The sequence below is a fragment of the Saccopteryx leptura genome, chromosome 9, assembly GCF_036850995.1.
Source record: "Saccopteryx leptura isolate mSacLep1 chromosome 9, mSacLep1_pri_phased_curated, whole genome shotgun sequence".
NCBI lineage: Eukaryota > Metazoa > Chordata > Mammalia > Chiroptera > Emballonuridae > Saccopteryx > Saccopteryx leptura.
Window position 1 is genome coordinate 19472756 of NC_089511.1, and position 24855 is coordinate 19497610.

The 24855-nt window shown below is 44.4% G+C and overlaps 2 protein-coding genes across 3 annotated transcripts in view; both read left to right on the plus strand.

The window, feature by feature from the left end:
• Positions 1-12055, plus strand: part of UTP4 (UTP4 small subunit processome component) — a 34363-nt gene extending 22308 nt beyond the window's left edge. For both annotated transcript variants that reach the window (XM_066348132.1, XM_066348133.1), the window contains exons 11-17: positions 974-1096; positions 1537-1693; positions 4402-4508; positions 6281-6376; positions 9281-9466; positions 10877-10987; positions 11852-12055. In XM_066348132.1, the coding sequence (XP_066204229.1) occupies positions 974-1096; positions 1537-1693; positions 4402-4508; positions 6281-6376; positions 9281-9466; positions 10877-10987; positions 11852-11968 (897 nt within the window). In that variant the 3' untranslated portion in view covers positions 11969-12055. The remainder of the gene's footprint in view (positions 1-973; positions 1097-1536; positions 1694-4401; positions 4509-6280; positions 6377-9280; positions 9467-10876; positions 10988-11851) is intronic.
• A 10890-nt stretch (positions 12056-22945) lies between these two features.
• Positions 22946-24855, plus strand: part of SNTB2 (syntrophin beta 2) — a 116459-nt gene continuing 114549 nt past the window's right edge. Inside the window, exon 1 of the mRNA XM_066348143.1 lies at positions 22946-23544. Coding sequence (XP_066204240.1) covers positions 22965-23544 — 580 coding nt within the window. The 5' untranslated portion in view covers positions 22946-22964. The remainder of the gene's footprint in view (positions 23545-24855) is intronic.

A 24855-nucleotide genomic window follows, 5' to 3' on the forward strand; every position in this document is an offset into this window, starting at 1 on the left:
AATTTATTGGATGAATGAATATAGGAAGTTGGTTTTATTCTTTTGGTATTACTATGAGAATAACACATTTTTGTAAGTTCAAAGGGTACAAAAGAGTATGCAATGAAAAATGAGCCCCCTTCTTACCCCAAAGCCCTGGTCCTAGTCTCCAGAAATATTGTCAATAGTTTTTTATATATCCTTCCAGAAAAAAATTTCCACCTGTTTGTGCATGTATCATTTCTTTTTACAGTAATGGTGCTATACTATGCAAATACAAACTTCTTTGTATCCTTTACAAAAACTTTATTTTGATAACACAAATATTTGTGAGTAGTCTTGCCATAATTAATTTAAACAATATTGATCATTTATATCCTCATCTACCTGTTTCATTTCAGTTTCCTTTCCTAAAATAATTGTTAATTGATTAGTTGTATATATCCTTCCAGATCTTCTTCCATGTGAGAGAACTGTATGTGTATACATACACATTTGTGTACATTTAGATATATTTCATGAGTTTTTAAAAATTACATAACTTAACATTAAACTTTTTCTTTGTTCTGCAAATTTTTTCGCCTACTAATTCTTAGAGGTCTTTAAAGCAGGTTGTCATAGATCAAACAATTCTCCAAGTCACCTTGCTTCCAAAGCTTTCCTGCATTAAATTCCTCTCTGCTCAGGTTTTCTAAAGTTAGGGTTTAGTATGAAGCTATCTGTGAGTACACAATGGCTGAGATTAGTTCACAGTGTTCATAGACCTCTGTTTTTGGAAATCAGTCACACCATTTAGGTGCTATACTTTTGTTTTATTCTTGGGGGGGCTGCTATACTTTGATATAATCATGGTGACATACAGCATGTGGCTGTCAGGATTATATGTAGGTGTTTGTGGGTATGTCCAGAGTGACAGCAGCTTGGGAATTCATGTCACAGTGAACCTTGCATGAAGTCGTACTTGAACATTCATCCTCATTCCTAATGTTGCCAGGGTCCCGAGAACATTATTTGCAGCTGTATCTCCCCATGTGGAAGTTGGATAGCCTATTCTACAGTTTCTCGGTTTTTCCTCTGTCGGTTGAATTATGAACATGACAACATAAGTCTCCAAAGGGTAAGTGATAACCCAGCATTTGGTTGAACAAGAAGAAAATTCGTAAGTGAATTTTTTGTGAAGTAGGAATGTGCTGGATATAAATCCTTGCTCAGTGAAAGTTATTTGGAGACAGCTGTTATAAAAAAAGTCTTTTTATTTCCACTTTGATTTGCTTTTTATTTTTGGAGGAGTAGTGAAGTGCCAGAAAGTGGCAGTCAAGCTTAGGCTTTTGAAGAGATAAAGGAGGGGGTGTATCGTTACAATAGGCACGTCGGTGTTCCAGGCCCTTGGTCAGTTGGCTTCCTTAGAGACAGGAAGCATTAGTGTAATTTAAGCCTGGCTGTGATTATTCCCCCCCAACCCCACCCCTCTTTCCCTGCCTGGCTGTGTTTATTTTTGATGGTCTCTAGGTTTCACTTCTCTCTCTTACTGGTTTTTTTCTACTGGTTGACCCCAAGGTTTCCAAAATGCCAGCGTTCCTTCGCTCTGCCCTTCAGATTTTGTTTTCTGAAGATTCAACAAAGCTCTTTGTGGCTTCAAATCAAGGGTCTCTGCACGTCATTCGGCTGTTGGAAGGGAGCTTCAAGCACCTGCATACTTTTCAGGCTCAGTCAGGTAGGAATTTGGTAACTGGCCATAGGAGAGAGTTGTCAGCCTCTGATGTATTTTTTCCCCCTTTTAAATCTTTTTCATTGTCCAGTGTTCACTAATGCTCTTCTCCACCCTGCATATACACATTCAGTCACATGTTTGCAATTTAAAGTAGGAGGCGATATCTGGCAAATGAAAACATTGATGAGATCTGAAATGTTTCTCACACCTACTCTTTTCTCACTGGGCTGTTGATTCCTTATTTGGGGCCAGAGAGTTTTCATCACCTTTCTTAGAGTGTTTGTTAGCAGGGCAAGAAGAAAGTTGAAATCATCTGTAATCCTGACACCCAGGAATAACTACTGTTAATATTTTTGTATATTTCTAATGTGTTTGTACGTAGGCATTTTATGGACATGTTAATTTGTTTTGGTTGTTTTTATAAAGATGAACTTACACATACAGTTTTATTACCTGTCATAGCATGTTCATGACTGTTTTCCATGTTCTTTGAGAGCATGAGTGTGCATGAATGAGGGACCGGGTAGCTAACTTGCTGAGTTAATTATTGAGGACTTAGTGCCCAGCTTCAGCTGGTAGGTATTGGACACTTCCCACCGGCCTTTTCCCTCCTTCCTCGCCCTGAATTATGGTGCTTCACTGCCCTTTCGGTTCCATCAGCATGGAGAGTCAGCTCTGAACTTAAACTCTCCCGGTGCATAGCTGCTTCAGAAATACACAGGAAAAGAAACCCACAAGTTAGTCATCAGATAAAGTAAACTGCCAATTGTTATTGAGTACCTGTGTATGATTTTATTATAAAACTTACACTTTTCGGCCCTGGCCATTTGGCTCAGTGGTAGAGCGTCAGCCTGGCGTGCAGGAGTCCCGGGTTCGATTCCCGGCCAGGGCACACAGGAGAAGCGCCCATTTGCTTCTCCACCCCTCCCCCTCTTCTTCCTCTCTGTCTCTCTCTTCCCCTCCCGCAGCCAAGGCTCCATTGGAGCAAAGATGGCCCGGGCGCTGAGGATGGCTCCATGGCCTCTGCCTCAGGCGCTAGACTGGCTCTGGTTGCAACAGAGCGATGTCCCGGATGGGCAGAGCATCGCCCCCTGGTGGGCGTGCCAGGTGGATCCCGGTCGGGCGCATGCAGGAGTCTGTCTAACTGCCTCCCTGTGTCCAGCTTCAGAAAAATACAAAAAACAAAAACAAAAAAAAACAAAAAAAACTTACACTTTTTTGGCCCTGGCCGGTTGGCTCAGTGGTAGAACGTCAGCCTGGGCGTGCAGGAGTCCCAGGTTTGAGTCCTGGCCAGGGCACACAGGAGAAGTGCCCATTTGCTTCTCCACCCCTCCCCCTTCCTTCCTCTCTCTCTCTCTCTCTCTCTCTCTCTCTCTCTCTCTCTCTTCCCCTCCCGCAGCCGAGGCTCCATTGGAGCAAAGTTGGCCTGGGCGCTGAGGATGGCTCTATGGCCTCTGCCTCAGGTGCTATAATGGCCCTGGTTGCAAAACTTACACTTTTTACCTTGTAGTTAGCATCCCTTAAGATTAGGCCCTGCATTATATATATATATATATAATTTTATTTCCTTTCTCTCATCTCATTTCCCCCTTATAGTCAAACTGGTTACTTCATAGCCTTAAACCTGTGTGTTTCTCTCCTGTCACTTAGCTCACCTTGTTCTTCACTCTTTTCCTGCCTTACCCACCCATTAACGTCTCACTTATGTCTTGCTTTAGAGCTTATTTATCGTTTGGGGGCATTATATGCAGCACATTTTGGCATATAGCATCACAGTCTGGTTTTTATCTTACATGAGTTTTTATGTTGCCAAATTGGTTCAAAATCTTTTGATGACAGCCCTGGCCGGTTGGCTCAGCGGTAGAGCGTCGGCCTAGCGTGCGGAGGACCCAGGTTCGATTCTCGGCCAGGGCACACAGGAGAAGCGCCCATTTGCTTCTCCACCCCTCCGCCGCGCTTTCCTCTCTGTCTCTCTCTTCCCCTCCCGCAGCCAAGGCTCCATTGGAGCAAAGATGGCCCGGGCGCTGGGGATGGCTCCTTGGCCTCTGCCCCAGGCGCTGGAGTGCTCTGGTCGCAACATGGCGACGCCCAGGATGGGCAGAGCATCGCCCCCTGGTGGGCAGAGCGTGGCCCCTGGTGGGCGCGCCGGGTGGATCCCGGTTGGGCGCATGCGGGAGTCTGTCTGTCTGACTGTCTCTCCCTGTTTCCAGCTTCAGAAAAATGAAAAAAAAAAAAAAAAAAAAAAAAAAAAATCTTTTGATGACAAAGATGGCTCCTATGTGCCCATGCTCCCTTAGTGTGAATGTGTAGCAGGTCCTCAGTAAATGTAAGACATGCTGCAAGCCTATTGAGTTGGCTGTTTGTCCATAACTTGGACAAAAAACTATTTGGTAGGAAGGGAATTTGAAACAAAGTATAGACTTTAGTGGTAGGTGCTACCCTGCTTCTTCATTACTGGAACAGGCTGGGCAGTGTCTCACTCAGGCCTGAGCAAGTGATGCCTGGTGTTGATCTCTCGAGATCCTCTTTATATGAAGAATGGTCAATTATGTGAAAAATAGATGAACTTGTCTAGCATGTATTTGCAAAATTATCATGAAATTATCCTAGTAATTTCAAACTGAGGGTCCTGTTGGCTTTTGCCATCATCTTCAGGGCAGGGCTGGCTGTGGACACTGTACTCAGACTTAACTGTTGTTCTGTCCTCACAGGGACCGTGGAGTCCATGTGTCTTTTGGCAGTCAGTCCAGATGGGAATTGGCTAGCTACATCCGGCACCAGTTCTGGAGTCCACGTGTACAACGTAAAACGTCTGAAGGTGAGCTTTGGGCTTAGTGGTGGCGAACAGGAGGAAGGCAGCCCTGCAGTTATTAGACTCAAGGCCAATTGGTATGACCCGGAAAATTACTAGGCTTTTTTTTTTTTAGCCAAGAATTTTTCCTGTTTTACTTGTTTGGAACCCAAAACCTATAATCTGTGATATTAAAGTCAGTCAGTGGGAACAGTGGAAACACTCATGCACAGGAATTTGACATTAAGAATTTATGGCAGCCTGACCTGTGGTGGCACAGTGGATAGAGCGTCGACCTGGAACGCTGAGGTCGCGGGTTCATAATCCTGGGCTGACCCGGTCAAGGTACATGTGAGAAGTAATTGTTGAACAACTAAAGTAAAGCAACTACAATCTTGCTCCTTTCTATCTCTGTTCTCTATAAAATCAATAAATAAAATAGTTTAAAAAAATTATGGCTGATAAATCCACATTCAGGTTATTTCTGTATTTTAGAGAGGAAAATTCTGATTTACCACAGGAAGTAATGATTTCCTTTAATAGCTCACCTTATAATCTCAAGGTATTTTTTTAAATTAAACAATCAGAAATTTGGCAAAGGAATAACAGGAAAATATTTTCCACAAATCAGTAATGATATTGTCATTCACTCATCAAATCATGAATGATCCCTTACAAACCCTCATCTTTATCGTAAAAGCCAGATAAGAATTACCTAAAACTTGAAATAAGTATTAAAAGTTGATAGAAGAAGAAAAAAAAAAAAAAAGTTGATAGAAGAGTACCAGACTGTGCCTGACCAGGCAGTGGCGCAGTGGATAGAGTGTCGGACTGGGATGCAGAAGGACCCAGGTTCGAGACCCAGGATAGCCAGCTTGAGCATGGGCTCATCTGGCTTGAGCAAAAAAGCTCACCAGCTTGGACCCAAGGTCGCTGGCTCGAGCAAGGGGTCACTCAGTCTGCTGAAGGCCTGCGGTCATGGCACATATGAGAAAGCAATCAATGAACAACTACGGTGTTGCAACGAAAAGCTGATGATTGATGCTTCTCGTCTCTCTCCGTTCCTGTCTGTCTGTCCCTATCTATCCCTCTATCTGACTCTTTCTCTATCCCTGTAAAAAAAATAAATAAATAAAAAAGAAGAGTACCAGACTGCTCCATTAAATGGGTTTGCCTGTTAACTTAATCTGTGTTGCACTGTAGCAAGAGCATGTCCTGCTTCCTCCTTGAGGCTTGCCTGGCACTTAGGAGTGTTCCTGTGTAGTGGTGTGCATGCCTTTCAATTATACATAAACGTCCATGGTTTCTTTTAAATCCATTGTCAAGCTGTAGATTCTGGTTTTTTTGTTTTAATGTTTTTGGGTTTTTTTTATTGATTTAAGAAAGAGGAAGGGAGACAGCTAGAGAGAGACAAGAACAATGATGTGTGCCTGACCCAGGATCCTACTGGCAACCTCTGTGCTTCCAGATGGTACTTTCACCAACCGAGCTATCTGGCCAGGGCTTAGATTTCCTGTTTAATGACATGTTTATGATCAATTCACACAGATGTAGAGATAGCAGAGAAAGCTTTACTCTGCAGTTTTCTGTAAATGCTGTCAGTTTTGTAAATAGTTAAACATTTTATTTAAATGAAATTAAAGTTTATTGTTTGGATAAATGCCTGACATTTATGGAACTACCATAGAACCCTTTCAGTTAGAAGGAATACTGGTTAAAAACAATTGACTCAGATCATGCAGTCTTCCTGGGGAAGGTACCACATAGAGTTGCCTTTTGTGTCTATCATTTCTTCCCAGCTTCACTGCACAGTTCCTGCTTACAATTTCCCTGTGACAGCTCTAGCCATCTCCCCTAATACCAACAACCTTGTCATTGCTCATGCTGACCAGCAGGTAAGAGATTCCGGTGCTTTCTAATTCCTTTTGGCTGGATGGTAACTTAGAAGCTAAGATAATGATAGTATTGGAAGACCCTTTCTTTGGAAGTACTGGATGGTATAAATGTAGTTTTCTCCTATATGAAGTAAAGCTGTCAGGAATAGCTTGAGCAAATCATAGGCCAGTAACGATCATCAGCTTGCTGGGGCCCAGTGAAATGGGGAGGCTCTGAGATTCTAGAATAAAGAGGTATAAGAAGAGGGGGTGGAATTTTTAAGTAATTGCTTTACTGATTGTTTTTAGACTGGAGATGACATGGACTCGGGTGTTTGACTGGATATGGGATGGAATAAGATTTTGAGAGTTGAAAGTGACTAAAAGATCATGTAATTAGCCTTCACTTTTGCAGGCGAGGAAATCAGGTACTACCCAATATCAGTCAAAATTAGTGCTTAGACTACTGCTTTCTTCCATACCAAGTTGTAAGAATATTGTAATTGTAAGAAGAGCTTTAAAAATGCTTGAGCTTTACCAGCTTGGACCCAAGGTCGCTGGCTTGAGCAAGGGGTTACTTGGTCTGCTGAAGGCCTACAGTCAAGGCACATATGAGAAAGCAATCAAGGAACAACAAAGTGCCACAGCGAAAAACTAATGATGGATGCTTCTCATCTCTCTCCGTTCCTGTCTGTCTGTCCCTATCTATCCCTCTCTCTGACTCTCTCTGTCTCTGTAAAAAAACAAACAAAAATACTTGAGCTTCAAAAACCCTATGAAATTATCAATACTTACATATTTTTACCTGTAAAGTGGGCATGATAATACCTTCCTTATTGGAAAGATTAAATATGATCTGAGAAGCACATTTAAGTAGAATGCTAAGCAAATGATGCTTTCTACTTTGATTAGCAGTTTTTTGTTTGTTTGTTTGTTTTTAAATAATTTTATTTTTTTAATGGAGTGACATCAATAAATCAGGATACATATATTCAAAGATAACAAGTCCAGGTTATCTTGTCGTTCAATTATGTTGCATACCCATCACCCAAAGTCAGATTGTCCTCTGTCTGTCACCTTCTATCTAGTTTTCTTTGTGCCTCTCCCCCTCCCCCTGATTAGCAGTTTTTACACTCACACATGGACACATTCTAGCCAAGAAGTTAAATTCCTCATCAGTTTCATAGATCTGTGTCCTTAGCCAAAGACTGAAAGATTGGTGAAGCCTCATCCTTGTCCTTGTCACACATAGTGATAATGTCCACCTGATGCCTTTTATTGGCAGTTGGTCTCATAACTGCTTCAGTCATTAAAACTGATGGAAAGGCCTGACCAGGTGGTGACACAGTGGGTAGAGCATCGGACTGGGACATGGAGGACCCAGGTTCGAAATCCCAAGGTTGCCGACTTGAGCACGGGCTCATCTGGCTTGAGCTCAGGGTCATCTGGCTTGAGCATGGGCTCACCAGCTTGAGTGCAGGGTCACTGGCTTGAGTGTGGGATCATAGATATGACCCCATGGTTGCTAGCTTGAGCCCAAGGTTGCTGACTTGAGCAAGGTGTTACTTGCTCCGCTGTAGCCCCCTGGTCAAGGCACATATGAGAAAGCAATCAATGAACAACTAAGGTGCTGCAACAAAGAAGTGATGCTTCTCATCTCTCTCCCTTCCTGTCTGTCTGTTCTTATATGTCCCTCTCGCTGACTTCTCTTTCTGTCTCTGTTGAAAAAAAAAAAACTGGTGGAAAGTTTTTTGTACCTGTTAGATTAGCAAAGATCAATAGAGTTGATGATACACAGTGATGTGAGAATATTGGGAGACAGTACTTCATACATTGAATAAATTAGTGTAAGTCCTTTAAAGGACATTTTGGCAGTATCTTAAAATTTTTTAATTTACGTAATTTTTGATTCAGAAGGTCTGATTCTAAAAGTTCTTCCTACAGATAATATGCTTTCAGTTGTGCAGAAGGACGTTGATACAGAGACAATCATTGCAGCCTTGTTTGTTGTAGCCAAAGATTAGAAATAACCTAAATATCCATTAAACAGATTAGATAAGTAAATCATGGCACATCCAAAAGTGAATGGATTATTATGTTGTTCTTCAAAGAGGGCATGAGTGATCTATATTGACATGAATCACTTTCTGTGATATAATGCTAAATGAAGAAAGTCACATATCAAACAGTGTGTCTTAGATGCATTAAGTATCTCTGAAAAGATGTAAACAAGAAATAGCAGGCTACTTTTGTCTTGGGGAAGAAAGCTGTCAAGATTGCAGGGTGATTTTTCATTTATAAACCTTTTTACGGCCCTGGCCGGTTGGCTCAGTGGTAGAGCATTGGCCCGGCATGTGGAAGTCCCGGGTTCAATCTTCAGTCAGGGCACACAGGAGAAGCCACTATCTGCTTCCCACCCCTTCCTTTCCCCCTCCTCTTCCTTTCCCCCTCCCCTTCTTTCTCTCTTTCTCTCTCTCTCTCTCTCTCTCTCTCTCTTCTCTTCTCTAGCAGCCATGGCTCAAATGGTTCAAGCAAGTTGGCCCCGGGTGCTGAGGATGGCTTCATGGCCTCGCCTCTGGCACCAAAATAGCTTGGTTGCCTGAGCAACCGACAGTGGCCCCAGATGGGCAGATTATCGCCCCATAGGGGACTTACTGGGTGGATCCTGGTCGAGATGCATATGGGAGTCTGTCTCCCTGCCTCTCACTTAATTTTTTTTAAAGCCTTTTTATTCTATTTGAATTTATTTATTGCGTAATTTACCTTAAATTTTTCTTATTTTAATAAAAAAGTAGTGAGAAAGCAGAAGGCTGAATATGATATATTCAAGGTTTGCATAGATATTTTCTGGTGAGGAATGAGAGATACCCTTCTGATTTTTCTGAGTACCAGCCAGCATTTTGTCTTTATCCTGTTCTTCCTCAGATATTTGAATACAGCATCCCAGACAAACAGTATACAGAGTGGAGCCGGACCATCCAGAAACAGGGGTTTCATTACCTTTGGCTCCAAAGGGATACTCCCATCACACATGTCAGTTTTCATCCCAAAAGACCAACGTACATTCTTCTCCACGATGCCTATATGTTCTGCATCATTGACAAGTCACTGGTGAGTTCTTCTCACTGGCACACACGCTCTCACTGAATCTTCGTTCTGAAAGCTAGAAGTACAGTAAGACAGAGGGAAGAGAATCAGAATAAAGTTCCCCTGCTATATTCTTTGAAGGAGGGGAGCTTTTTAATTTTGTGGGTTCTTCATTTTCGTTCCCATGTTCTTTAGGCTCCCTGGGAAGCAGTGGCCTTTGTGTTACTGGTTTTGCTTATGTGACCATTTCTCTGTTTTGCCTGTGGGCACATAAATTTAAGTAGGAAAATGATTATTCAGAAGGTGACCCTCAAGGGGGGATACCATCAATTTGGCTGAATTACTTCCACCTTTGCACCTGAGTGACTAAAGAATGTGGTTGCATCAAAGGAGATACAGCCTGTGGTTTTGACCACACATGCCCCTCAGATGATGCACTGAGACATGGTCTGCAGGCTTGCGGAGTTGGTCTTAAGCTCCTTCAAAAAGTCCAGCTCAGAAAATTTCATCCTTCATGGCTGTGATTTAGGTGGGATGTGAGTATTTTTTCAGTCCGACATTCCATCTTGGCCAGCTGCTGTTTTGATTCACTGCAAGTTTACATGGCTTCTGGGGTGCACTGGGAACTGTGGCCATGCCTGTAACGCACTTTGGGCTCAGATTGCAAGCAGCACACACACAGTGTTTGGTATATGTGTGAAGGTGGGGGTGGGAGGAACATGGAGAAAGCAGCAGATGGCTCTAAAGGAGGTGTGTGTGGTGATGTGTCACTGCAGCCCTTCTCGTGAGCCCTGCGTCCTCTAGGCGTGGGAAGCAGGGCTGCCTGGCAAGTGCCTTCTGCAATTTGAGTGATACAGGAAGGGCCCCTCCCACTCACTGGTCTCTTTGTAACTCAGTCCAGATAGGCCCATATTTTTTCCCAAGCATTGGTGATAAGTCCATCACTTCCTCTTGCTGGGCAGAGCTGTTTCCCAAGGAAGTCAGAGATGAAATATCACTTGCTTGGCCAGAGGCCATCTCTTAAGGTGTCAGGGACATCAGTGGGGGTGGTTGTGTTGCAGTTTCTCTGGAGGGAAAGTTTAGTCACTTGGCCAGTCTGTGATCTGGTTGGGGGAGAGTCTAGAAAGCAGAGCCTGCATGGGCTGAGCTCCTGCACATGCCAGTTTGTTCCTGTCACACAAAGTGTTACTGACAGGACTGGCCAAAAGCCCCAACTGGACTCTTTGATCTTGCCGGCAGAGTACCAAGTTCTCTCCAGTGTAGCTGAAAACTGAGTGCAGCTCTCATTCTGATGTCGGGAGAGTCAGGGAGGTAGTTAATGTACAATACGATGGTTGGAGGGTGGTGGAGTTTGCCTGAAAAATCATTGTCATTCTTTGTTCTGTATAAGCCCAATAAAAATAATGACTTAAACAATGTATCTTTGTCTTTTAGCCTCTTCCAAATGACAAAACATTACTGTACAATCCACTTCCTCCCACGAATGAATCAGATGTCATCAGGAGGCGCACAGCCCATGCCTTTAAAATTTCTAAGATATATAAGGTAAAACATCTTGCATAATATTCTGGACAGTTGATTCCTTGTGATATTATCAAAATGTAATAAGCTGTCAAGATGTCACCTTCATTTTTCATGCAGAGGACGTAGATTTTAGAGAGAGTGAGCTTTCTGAGGATTTGTGTCCCTCATATCTATTTCATTGTTCTCGCTTTAGTAGCTTAATGGCAGGCACATTATATTTAACCACAGTGAAATACATTGGTAATAAAAAATGATGTTAGAGCTTAGTTGGGGTCTTTGTGTTAAAGCTGGCTTTTAAATTTGGCTTCTAGTTGGGAGAATGTTCCATAAGGTAACTTACAGCAAATGGAAGTCATTGACTTTGTTATGACTTTCTTTTCTGGGATAGGCTTTTCACTGTTTGTAAAACAAATGTCCATTGAGCTTATGATTCTCCAGCTCTTGGTGCCACCTCAGAAGTTCCATATTTATGCTTCTTGAATTGGAGTTCCTTGGGCATCCTGGAACATTTTCTCAGGGGCTAGCATGCATTTTTTTTTTTTTTTAGAGGAGGAGAGAGTTCTTTGAATTATTCAAATATTACTTTCTTGATGCATTTATAACTTGCTATTTGTCAAGAATTTTGTCTAAAGCCCTCAGTTAACATTGATTTTTAAGAAATTAGATTTTCTGTACAGAGAAACATGAAAATCTTGCTTAAATCTTTTAAGTGATCTCAGTTAAAAAGTTCCCAGCTTTTGCAGCCATTTTGAGTTCTAGGTCAGGAAGGATTGTCAGACTTACCTCTGTCCAGCCTTGAACGAGGGTAACCTTTCAGCTCTGGGTCCTCTATTCAGGACTAGCCCTGGAGCCTAACTCCTGGTGGTCATTCTCATCTCTCTACAGCCTCTTCTCTTCATGGACCTTTTGGATGAAAGAACACTGGTGGCAGTAGAACGGCCCCTGGATGACATCATTGCACAACTGCCACCACCCATCAAAAAGAAGAAATTTGGGACCTAAAACAGGGCACTGTCTGTGTCCTTCCTTGAACTGTTCTGCCCTATTTGTTTTTCATAAATAATGTTAATAAAACAAAGTTATTCTTTAGGAGGGGCCGTTATAAGTGTTACCTTTCAAAGTAATGGGCAGTAATTTCTCTTTGATGAACAGAAGTGAATGGGAACGCCAGGTTGGGATAATGTTCTATGTAGATGCAAATTCATACAACTTTTTCAGGGTCATGTTTGTTCTTTAGACCATAATCTCAGGGGAAAATAATAGTTACCTCTATTCCCTAACACATGCCTGAGGCTTCAGAGCACTGATGACCTTGACTGTCCACCAGCCCCCAACCTGCAGCCCACGCTAAGGTGCGGGGGCCTGTCCAGCACTGCCCTAGAGGGCAGGGGAGCTGTGCTTGCTTACCAAAGATAGCCTAACTTCCAAGAGCAGTTATCAGCCCATGTTTCTAGGAGGAATTTTAACTGCATTGCTCTATCTGAAAAGCAGATGCCTTCGGCCTCTGGTTGTCAGATATTCATTTTATATAAAAGGAAAAAAACTAGACCTGACCTGTTTTGGCACAGTGATAAAAGCATTGACCTGGAATGCTGGGGTCACCGGTTCGAAACCTGGCCTTGCCTGGTCAAGGCACATATGGGAGTTGATGCTTCCTGCTCCCCCCCCCCCCACTTCTCTTTCTCTCTCTCCCGTTCTTTCTCCCTCTTTCCTCTCTAAAAAATAAATAAAATCTTTAAAAAAATAAAAGGAAAAGAACTAGGCTTTGGAATATCAGTCTCATTAACCATCTCTTTTCACCTATTATATACCGGTTTCAGAGGCTAAGGAGATACTGGGCATTTCATTAGGCTGTAGGAGTAGAAGTGGGGATCAGAAAGCCTGCCATATATTTTGCCTTTTCTGTCCTTGTCTACTGTCTTTGACATTGTTATTCCTGCGGGTATTACCAACTGACTAGTTTTAATGTGATCTTTTAAGTTAGAAAGTGAAGAACTGTACCGAACCTGAACGGAGCAGATAGATTTCTTCCCCATCTCAGTGAAAGTATTCTGTTGCATGCCTGTGGAAACCCAGTATGTGTGGTTTTGTGTGTTTGTTTTGTGGATAGAAGGCTGTGGTATAGGCAGAGAAGTATGTGAGTTCTGATGACATCATAAGTAAAAGGCTGGTGAAAAAACATTTTGCTAAGACGAACCCCACCCTGGAATCTAGAAAGGGAAAGTAAATGTGAGAATTTAAGGGAGATGTGTGGGAGGAGAATTAACAGGTAATAGGAGAGAGGAAGAGAGCCCAGTACTTTATAACATAAAGGACAGCCTGTTTCAGATTCATTTGCTAAGAGGGAACAACAAACTTGATAATGTACAAACAGCTCAGCCCCGCCTGTTTAGATTTCTTATAGCGATAATCAGAACTAATTTAAATAAATAGATGCAATTTTTTAAGCCCTCTGTGTTAAATAACTTTCCTCTTGAATAAATGTCCTTAGTGTGGCATATCTTCCCAGTCTACATTGGACTGGACTAGTAGAAACTTTGTCGACTACAAGATTCTGCCTTTCATTGCTTTAGGTACTCTTTTGTGTGGTTGAAAAAAAAAATGTTCAAGTCACTGGTCTGTGTTGAATATGACCAGAGGGAGGCTAGGATGCCTTAAATATTAACTCACTTGCTTTTCACTGACTAGAGCTATAAATTCAGAGAATCTTTATTAAATGGAGTTAAGTGTATGACTTGATTTACTTAACCTTAAACATTCTGAAACCTTGTGAATCCTGGAGGGTGTAATTCTGACAGAGGGCTCACAGGCCATCTGAGTGAAGAAGCAGAACTTCTGAGAGGAGAAAGCATTCCTTTGCGACATTTCCAGCCAGTGATTTGGATTTCCATAAATGGTATGGGAAGTAAGAGCTTTGGGCCTTGAAATTCTTCCTCAGTAGAAAACTTTGAATACAAATGAAGCAGGAACTGATTGGGGTGAGTTAGAGAATTAGGGGGAAGGAGAGGCAAAGTAGTCTTAAGGAAGAGGACACTTCAGTGAGGACACTTCCATGTCTGCGTTTTGTGGTGATTTCACTTTAGGGAATCTGTAACTGAAACACGTTAGGTTTCTGTACGGGCATTTTGCAGACTGTGGCTCATATTTGGGTTCTATAGAAAAAATTTTGATCTGATACTAACTTAGAAGGCTTTTTTTTTTTTTTTTCAGAGAGAGAGAGAGAGAGAGGGATAGATAGGGACAGACAGGAACGGAGAGAGATGAGAAGCATCAGTCATTAGCTTTTTGTTGTTGTTGCGTCACCTTAGTTGTTCATTGATTGCTTTCTCTTATGTGCCTTGACTATGGGGCTACAGCAGACCGAGTAACCCCTTGCTCGAGCCAGCGACCTTGGGTCCAAGCTAGTGAGCTTTGCTCAAACCGGATGAGCCCGCGCTCAAGCTGGTGACCTCGGAGTCTCACACCTGGGTCTTACGCATCTCAGTCTGATGCTCTATCCACTGCGCCACTGCCTGGTCAGGCTTAGAAGGCTCTTTTTGCTGACCTGACTCAAATGCTTTAAAGATACAGTTCTCTCATATAGTAAGTTAGTAATCTGATCTCTGCGTGGCTGGTGTACCCTTCACCATGGAGAATGTAGCAAATCAGACTAGAATACTGGGAAACTGAGAGACCATCTAGTCTGGGTTTGTTTGTTTTTAAGCATCAGAACTTTGTTCAAATGGAACTGTATTCTGAACTGCAGTGAATGATATGGATAAAAGTGCAACTGTTCCCATTGTCACAGGGACGGAAGCAGAGGTTGTGGAAGAAGCCGGGTGTTTCTTGACCTCATTTTTATATTCATGGCCGTGGAGGCCAAGAGGAGAAGAGGCAGCTTTTCCCATGGTCACACAGTGGTTTGAGGCCAGGGTGGCATTCTTACAGTTCTACCACTGTCTACTGGTTGTGGGGACACAGTCGTAAATACGGGTAGCAGGCATGGTATACAAAAGATTTCTCATTTCACAGACAGTAAAGGTGTTCTAGCCATTCTCACTCTGGGTGAACACTTGATTTAGCTGGATACTTCTGTGGGCAGTCTTGTGTGTAACTCATATAGTGTTGTGATGACCGACCTAGTACATGGTCTGCTAGTGCCCACATTGGTAGTGTTTCTTTAGGGTTAATTCCTGGGAGTGGAATTGCTAGCTCATATTGTGCCCGTTTTCTTTCACTTTTAGTTGCCTTTTGGAGTGGCTGTATTTCTATCAGCAGTGTTGAGAAATACTCATTTTCTTACATCTTGCCAATGTAGTGCTCAACTTTAGTTTCAGCCCATCTAATGGGTGAAAAGTAATATTTTATTTTGCATTTGCCTGTTTATTGATGAGGCTGCTCACTTTTTTAATGCGTTCTGCTGTTTGTAAATTGAATATTCATGACCTTTTTTTCCCCCCCTAAAGTGTTACCTTTTTTCATATTTCAAAGTATTTTATGATAAAGATCAGCACTGTCCAGGAGGCTCTCTGTGGTGGTAAAAACGTTCTGTGTCCGTACTGTACAATAAGGTACTTAGTCACTAGCTATAGGAGATTGTTGAGCACTTGAAATGTGGCTAATGTGACAAAGGAACTGAGTTTCTAATTTTAATTTAAAGTTTCCACATGTGTGTGCCTAGTGGCTTTTGTATTGGACAGCACAAATCTAGCTATTAAGGCCTAGCTTTGTGTCAGTCTTTTGTCTTCAGGAAGTTAAAGAGCTTAATATTCAACTTGCATTTATTGAGTGCCTGATGTATGCTATGTACCAACTATAGATGAAACGATGACCTCGGCCATCAAAAACTTCCCAGCACAGTGGGGAAGAGAAACAAATAGATCAGTGATGCTACAGGAGAGAGGAGCACGGAGAGGTGGCACCTAACCAGTTGAGTTAGAGAAGGTTGAAGGTAGGAGACGGTCCTTAAGCTAATAACTCCTGGAATTACGTGGTAATTACAAGGGGGAAGGGAGAAGAAAAGACGCATTCCTGGAGCATTCTCAGCGCAAAAGCCGGAAGCAAGAGAGAACATAGTCTTTCCAAGGGACAGCCAGTGCTTCCACATGGTTGATATACGACATATATTAGAAATGGAAGAAAACGAGGCTGAGAGGGCAGGCAGGGCTCACCATAGTACCGAGAGCATGCATGTCTCATTCAAGAAAGCACCCCAGCATGGTGACAGTTTCCCTAGTTGGTGGTAATTAAGAACCAGGTGATGTTCTAGAAAAAGTAAGAGTAGAACAGTTTCTACAGAGGAAAGCTAAACATCTTAGAAAAGTTTGTGGAAAAGATTTGGGTAAAGAGCCCTTAAGCCAACATGTGAGAAATAAGACCAGATTGACCTGACCTGTGGTGGAGCAGTGAATAAAGTGTCGACCTGGAATGCTGAGGTCACCGGTTTGAAACCCTGGGCTTGCCCAGTCAAGGCACATAAGAGGAGCAACTACTAATAGTTGATGCTTCCCACTCTTCCCCCCGCCCTCTGTCTTCTCCTCTCTAAAATGAATAAATAAAACTAGAGAAAAAAAACTTTGAAAAGACCAGGTAGAAGTGAGTCTTGAAGTCTGGTTAAAGATTGTCATTCAGGTCCTGGCCTGTTGGCTCAGTGGTAGAGCATCGGTCCGGTGTGTGGAAGTCCCAGGTTCGATTCCTGACCAGGACACACAGGGGAAGAGCCCATCTGCTTCTCCATTCTTCCCCCTCTCCTTTCTGTCTCTCTCTTCTTCTCCTGCAGCCAAGTCTCCATTGAAGCAAAGTTGGCCCCAGGCACTGAGGATGGCACCATGGCCTCCACCTCAGCCACTAGAATGGCTCTAGTTGCAACTGAGCAGTAGCCCCAGATGAGCAGAGCCCCGCCCCCTGGTGGGCATGCTGGGTGGATCCTGTCGGGTGCATGTGGGAGTCTGTCTTTCTGCCTCCCTGCTTCTCACTTCAGAAAAATACAAAAAAATAAAAATAAAAAAGATTGTCATTCAGTGGAAAACGTAGTTGTGAACTGCTCAGAGACAAAGGAATAAAATAGTGCAGTAAAAAGTGCCCATTTAAATAGGCAGGAAGGCATAAAACAGGTTGTTGTATTGGTTCTTGACTCAGGGTCTATTATTCTGCTGGGGCTGTCCTAACAGGATACATCACAGCCTGGCTTGAATAACAAATTTATTTTCTCAAAATTCTTGAGGGTAGAAGTCTGGAATCAGGAAACCATTGGTTTCTTCTGAGACCTCTCTCCTAGGCTTGTAGATGGCAATCTCATGGTGTCTTCACATGGTCTTCCGTGTGTGTGTGTGTGTGTGTGTGTGTGTGTTTCCTAATCTCATAAAGAGTATCCTAATCTCTCATAAGGAGAACAGTCTATTGGATTAGGGCCTACCCTAATGACCTCATTTCAACTTCATTACTGTTAAAGACTATCTCCAAATGGAGGCACATTCTGAGGTACTGTGGGTTAGGACTTCAACCTATAAGTGTTGAGGGGGACACAGTTCAGCCCACAAAAGAATCCTTGGGAAGGCTTTAGGGGCTTTGTGAGCCCCTAAGTTTGAATGCTAAATTTTGCATAAGTCTGCATTTGTTGGAGGCGTGTTGGCAGCATGCAGCTGATTCCCAAAGGGGCCCGTGATCCCCGCAATTGCCTATTCCATTCCCTGACACAGGAGGGAGTTAACACTATGGCACAAAGGCCCAGAAATACCATAGGCATCAATAAACATGCTTTGGTGTTCAATGGTATATGAAAAAGATTGAAGCTGACTATAAGACTGCAAGTCTTAGAGGTACTGGAAATTCTTTTAGAACTGATATTGGGGAAGAGGGGATTTTTCTTTTGGGACTCTATTTGAATTTCATGGCAAATTATGTGATTTCCATGATTGTCAATAAAAAATACTGGTAATTTTCCATAACTGAGTGGTTTCAACGAAACTAACCTGCTTAGTAATGTCGTTGCTAATATTTTCCTAAAAAGAAAGTCACAGAGCTACAAAACTGTCACCAGCTGCTTCTCATTAGTAATGTGGTTAGCAGATGTGGGTTTTCATCGTCATAAAGCATGAGATAGTTAATCTATTTTTCTGGGTTTCAGATGGATAGTGATTTATCTTGGCGGGATGAATTTTAAAATGTGCTTGCATCAGCTAAAGGATATATGCACCTTTCCCTCTCTGACTTCGTGTTTGTGCTGGAGAGAAAAATACATTTTAGGACCTTTCTCCTGGAAGGCAAAGGAATAAGTACTACCCTGTTGAAAAGGACAATTGATTGCACTGTCTTCTAACTGGGGAAGAGCTATGTGTGGATAGTTTTTCACAGTTGGATGTTGGATTGGTTTGGTTATTTTATAAGCTTATTTCTCCCCTTGGCCTCTTTAGTGGCAATTGAGCAGCTCTTGCTTTTGTTATTTTGGCATCAGGCTGCCTTTGTGGTAGTGACCTTCAGGCTTGCTAAGGGCTGCAATTTTGCCTGGGGCCCTCCTTCCTTATGAAATTACACAACACTCAAACCTTGGAACAAGCCCCAGATCCACTAATTCTTTCCTTTGACGGACTCTTGGCAATATGTTCTCCCTTTCAGCCAAAGTGTAGCTTTTATACAAGATCCGTTTGTCACCGAAATTAATTTGGCCATATGCCCTTTAAGCCTGAAATCAAATGGTATCATGGCAGACCTATTCCTAGATAAAGTATAGACGCTCAGTTCCAGAGTTTCTGCCAATGGTTTTATTGTTGCGGCTGTAGCTGGAGGTCAACAGGTAGTAATAACAGCAGTGGGCACTTTTCGTGGAACTCTCACAGTGTAGCCGGTACAGTATTGCTAAGCACTTTGCATTGGTCAACCCAGTCTTCACAGCCACTCAGAGCTGGAAGGTATCTGTTTTTTTCCGAAGAAGAAACTAAAGCCCATGACCTCAGCCCCTTGACCATTGTCACATCGCAAGTAAGTGGCCACCTACAATTTGAACTTTGTGCTCTTAATTACCATGCTATAGTATACATCTATTATAAGGGTGAAGGAAAAAATAGACCACTGGGTTTTGAGAGGGCACAGAATCACAGTCTGAGTCATAGAGTTGTAGGAAATTATGGAACAGAGAGCTCTTCCAATCCCCTCATTTTAAAGTAGCAAAGATCCCTGCTTTGTTCTGAGAAATAGTAAGATAACAGTTTGAGCAGAGATTACATATTGATAGGTGACAGGAATGAAAGGTTATTAGGAATTATCTCAGCCATTTCCTTTTTTAGAGGTAGATAAAATAACATGGCTGTTCAAAAATTATTTGAGCTTGTCTCGCAGTCCCCTTAAGAAGCCGCGGAAACAGATGTGTAGTCTTTTATTTCAGATTTCATTATCCACAGTAAGTAGATTTCCACTGACTACATGAGATTGCCTAGATGGTAATTTTCACTCTGCAAGGAACCAGTAACCTTCAGAGGGATTATTTGAAATGACTACAGCCCAGGAGGCACTGAATGTCAATCCGTCAGTTTAATGAGTTCCTTTTCTGCAAGGCAATATTTTTGGAATAGTGGGGAATAAAAAGAAGTCGATGGGTGGTCCCTGCCCTCCTGTATTTTTAAATCTACTTGGGCAAACCAGCCAAGCACATAATAAAATTGTTCAAAGGGAAAATCCCAATGAATTGTGTAGACAAGAAAAACTTGAATCTTGGTAGGTGGGAATCTTGCAGCCCTTAGCAAGCCTGAAGGTCACTGCCACAAAGGTGGCCGGATGCCAGAGGAACAAAGCAAGAGCTATTCAATTGCTACTAGAGAGGCCAAAGGGAGAAATCAGCTTGTAACCAACCCAACATCCGCTTTGGTAGGTAGATAGTGGCTGAAAGGGGCAGGAGGTGTTTGGATGGACTCGAGCAGAAATTTGCAAGGCATCTTTGAGAGATACTGACTGGATGAGTTTGACTAATCTGGAAGTAGTAATGTGATTGTCAAAAATTAATTTAGGTTCTGATGGAAGACCTTATAAAAACAGCTTGATAGTTTGGGAATTTTTTATGGATACACTTAAAAATAAACCTCCCAAGTAATCCAAATGTCTCCATTACCTTCTCTACTCCCAGGGTTAAATATTTTGTTATATAACTTACTATCTTATGTAAGTGCCCTCATTTACTATTTAGTTGGAAGATCTATAACTTCCTCCAGTTTTATGGACCAAAAGGTCTTGCTCCTTTGGGGAAGACTTTCCAGCACTTCCCTTTTGCGAATGGAAGTGACCTCAAGTGCCCAATCTCTGGGTGATTACGTTTGTAAAAGTGTCCAAAATAGTGCTCCTGCTCTAAGTAATCAGCTGCCGAGTGCTCTCTAATAAGCAGAAATTTCACATAACTCAGGCCTAGGGGGGGGGGGGAGGGCCTCATGCCTCAGCTGGAGCAAAGCCAGCACTGTCTGGGACTGCAGGTGCACTTGGGCACATCAAGACCTGCTGGAGCAGCGAGCTGGCCCCACTGCAATTGATTTAGGAGAGGGCTGGAGGGTTGAGCTGCTGACATGTGCAGCTTGGAAAATCCTGCTCCATTAATTGCAAAGCAGATGCTGCTGTAATGATTTTTTGGAGTAAGATACTTTTCTCATTTTGAATTCTTTCTTAATTTGGGCGCTGGGTGCTTTCCAGACTCTATTTTTATTGTTTTAACTCCTGGTATAGAAGGCTTTTTGGAAGTTTTGCCAACATATGAATTTGCATTCATAGAGTAGAACATGGACAAGCCTTACGAGCTTGGACAAGTACTTCATGAGCAAGCAGGTATACAGCCCCTTTTACAGGAACTGGTGCATACTGCCTCTGGTAGTCCTCCTTCCCTCAAATGGAAACATGGGGATTTTGCTTCTGCTGCTGAAAGTTAAAGGGCACCTTGACCTCATGTTTTTGCTGAGATTTTTCTTAGCAGTGTGATTTCTGGACCCTCATTTTTGAGGTCTGAGGTATGTAGGAGTTTTGTTTGTTTAAGATTTTATTTATTGATTTTAGGAGAAAAGAGGGGAGGGAGCATAGTTGCTTCACTTTAGTTGCTCATTGCTTGCTTCCCATGTGTGCCTTGACTGGGCAAGCTCAGGGTTTCAAATTGGCAACCTCAGCGTTTCAGGTCAATGCTCTATCCACTGTGCCACCACAGGTCATGCTTTATTATTATTTTTTTCCTTTTTGTATTTTTCTGAAGCTGGAAACGGGGAGAGACAGTCAGACAGACTCCCGCATGCGCCTGACCGGGATCCACCCGGCACGCCCACCAGGGGGCGACGCTCTGCCCACCAAGGGGCGATGCTCTGCCCCTCCGGGGGCGTTGCTCTGTTGCGACCAGAGCCACTCTAGCGCCTGGGGCAGAGGCCAAGGAGCCATCCCCAGCGCCCGGGGCCATCTTTGCTCCAATGGAGCCTCGCTGCAGAAGGGGAAGAGAGAGACAGAGAGGAAGGAGAGGGGGAGGGGTGGAGAAGCAGATGGGCGCTTCTCCTGTGTGCCCTGGCTGGGAATCGAACCCGGGACTTCTGCATGCCAGGCCGACGCTCTACCACTGAGCCAACCGGCCAGGGCCCAGGTCATGTTTTTAAAAAAACAAAAAACAAAAAACCAAAAAACACTGGTCCAGGAAGCTCATTTTCTTTGCTTCCTCACTGTGGACTTTGGGGCAGAGTCACTGGCTTTCTGGGTCTCATTTTCCTCAACTCTTCCAGTCTATGAAGCTAGAAGGAGCAGGTGGATTGCATCACCCATGTCTTTGGATAAAAGCTGTTGTAGTCTCTGCAGCATGCATACAATTTCCGGAGCTATCAACACTTGCCCCAACAAAAGGCCATGACCTATGAGCTGCAAAACCAAGTTCACACTCTTTGACATTTGATTATATGAGCTTTTTCACACTCATGTATTGCTGCCTCCATACTGATGCTATGCTCTCTTCACATTGGAATTCTGGCATCTTCCTAAGTAACCATCATTTTGCAAGGGTTTTTTTGTTTGTTTTTTGTATTTTTCTGAAGTGACAAGTGGGGAGGCAGAGACAGACTCCCGCATGCACCTGATCGGGATCCACCTGGCATGCCCATTAGGGGGCAATGCTCTGCCCATCTGGGGCCTTGCTCTGTTGCAACGGGAACCATTCTAGCACCTTAGGCGGAGAGCCATGGAGCCATCCTCAGTGCCTGGGGCCAACTTTGCTCCAATGGAGCCTTGGCTGCTGGAGGGAAGTCCACACCCAACCGGCCAGGGCCTCATTTTGCAAGTATCTTTGAGGCCTACCTATTATGGCTATAGGACTGAAAAAGACATGTCCCGGTTAGCATTACAGGCAAGTAAACATGATTACAGAGCCTGTTGACAGATCCTTGGAATCCTGTCCCTGGACCTTTTATCTCTGCTATACCTATTCACCTTCCATTGTCACCACCCCAGGTCCAACTAAATGTTTCTTCTACTCTGTTCTCAGGTCCATTTTCTTTCACTTAACTGCATAGTATCACACCAGGTTGGTTGGGTCTCCGTTTTGCTCCCCTCACTAGACCTAGAGCTCTCAGCTGTGGTTCATTTTATTCAACTCCTCTCCTGGTCTGAAAAGGAGCACGGTAGCAGAGCCCTCAGTAAATATGGAACGAACCAATCAATGCAAGAATAAACGTGCAACCCAGTCTTGCAGGCTTGCAAAGTGCATCTCGAAACTAACTTTGCTTTCTGCGCCCAGGCAGCTCCGGTGATTTGCACAGTAGAGGTCAGGAGTTGGGGAGCGGGGTCCGTCAGAGGAGAAAGAAAGGAGGACGTGAGATGGAGCCCCACAGGGCTCACACTGCCCACGTCCGGTGAGCTGCAGGGGACCGGACTGCGGGCAACTCCTTCACCTCCCGGAAGCCGCTCGTCTCCCCGCCTCTCCGGCGGGTAGGCGTGGACTCATGAATAATGAATCACCTCAGGGGGAGGGGCTGGGCCCGCCCCCTCGGGCGGGAAGGGGAAGAGCTGAGGCTGCCAGACTGGAATGAGGGTAGCTGCGGCGACTGCGGCGGCGGGAGCGGGGCAGGCCATGGCTGTGTGGACGCGGGCCACCAAAGCGGGGCTGGTGGAGCTGCTCCTCAGGGAGCGCTGGGTCCGAGTGGTCGCCGAGCTAAGCGGGGAGAGCCTGAGCCTGACGGGCGACGCCGCGGCGGCTGAGCCCGAGCCCGCTCTGGGGCCGGCGGCGGCCGCGTTCAACGGCCTCCCGAACGGCGGCGGCGCCGGTGACTCGCTGCCCGGGAGCCCGAGCCGCGGCCTGGGGCCCCCGAGCCCGCCCGCGCCGCCGCGGGGCCCCGCGGGCGAGGCGGGCGCGTCGCCGCCCGTGCGCCGGGTGCGGGTGGTGAAGCAGGAGGCGGGCGGCCTGGGCATCAGCATCAAGGGCGGCCGCGAGAACCGGATGCCGATCCTCATCTCCAAGATCTTCCCTGGACTGGCTGCCGACCAGAGCCGGGCACTGCGGCTGGGCGACGCCATCCTGTCGGTGAACGGCACGGACCTGCGCCAGGCCACCCACGACCAGGCCGTGCAGGCGCTGAAGCGCGCGGGCAAGGAGGTGCTGCTGGAGGGTGAGCGGGGCCGGCGGGCGGGCTGCGGGCCGGCGCTCACTTTGTTCCTGCCACCCTAACCGCTCTGCGGAGCGAGCCCCTTCCCTCCCCCTCCGAGTCCTCGGCGTCCCCTCCGCTGCTGGCCCGGCTCTCCTAGGCCCGCTTTGCAGGGCTCTGAGTCTGAAACAACTGATGCTCCTTGCAGAAAAAGTTGGGCAGCCGCGCTGCGAGTGTGGCTTGCAGTCGGTTGAGGTTCAGTAAGAAGCAGCCGCGCTGGAAGCCCCGCCTATTCTATACGATTAGCTGACACTAAGAACTTGGAGGCTCGAGTTCTGGAGGTCTCCGTTTGCCTCTTGAGAAGTGCCCAGTTAGCTCTTTCTTCACTCACCTCTGGCTCTTGGGGCAGGCGGGTCTGTTAAAAGAAAGAAAAAATTATCCGCACGGATGCCAATGGTATGCTTGGGCAAACCATCAAAACGCCGGTTAATTTATGGGAATTTAACCCATCATTGGCTCTCAACAACAACCAAAGGGGATCATAGCACTTCCTTGAAGGTAGAAAGCTGAAACAGCAAGTTTGTGTGGTTAATGAGCCTTGTTTAACAGTGGAGGCTCACGTGTTTGAACGGCTACTGCCAACTAGAGTTTTGCCCCTTTTGCAAGAGACTGGTGCCAGCTTCCTTCCATTCACAGGCATGCTGCTGCAGGGCTTTAACCATTTAGAAGCCTGAACTGTTAAATCGCAAGATGTTTGAGTAGCCAGGTTTGTTTACTTTAAGTATATGTGTGTTTGATGAATTTGTGGGAGAAAGGCAAAACGAAATCTTATCTCCTTAAAGGAGATGGTGGAGGTGATAGAGAATTTATTGTAAATGTGATCTGACAAGCCAGTTACTTAAGAAGTTTTTGAGCGATTGGCATTTTTTCACTGGTGATTCAATCACTCAGGAAGCATTTATTGCTAGCCGTATAGAAGAGAATATAAGAGGTGATGTGTCTGTTTGGTCTGTACTTGAAGAAGTGATGGAAAAATGCAAAAGTTACAAGTTACTGATTATGCAGTGCAAAATATAAATGCCAAGGGGAATGCAGAGTTAGGAAGTAGTTAGTGAAAGTCAGAATTAGTCATGGAGGACTTTCTCAAGGAGTTGAACCTTGAGCCAGGTCTCCAAGGATGTGTTGGACATAGGCAGAGATAACTCAGGAGGGTATTCCTGGCAAAGGAAGAATAGAGGGAAGGGGTGAGGAGTAGAAATAAGAAGAGACCAATTCTCAAACAGAGAAGCCAGAACTCCTGCTTGGCAAAGGGATTTTTCACTTTTTTCAAAATCG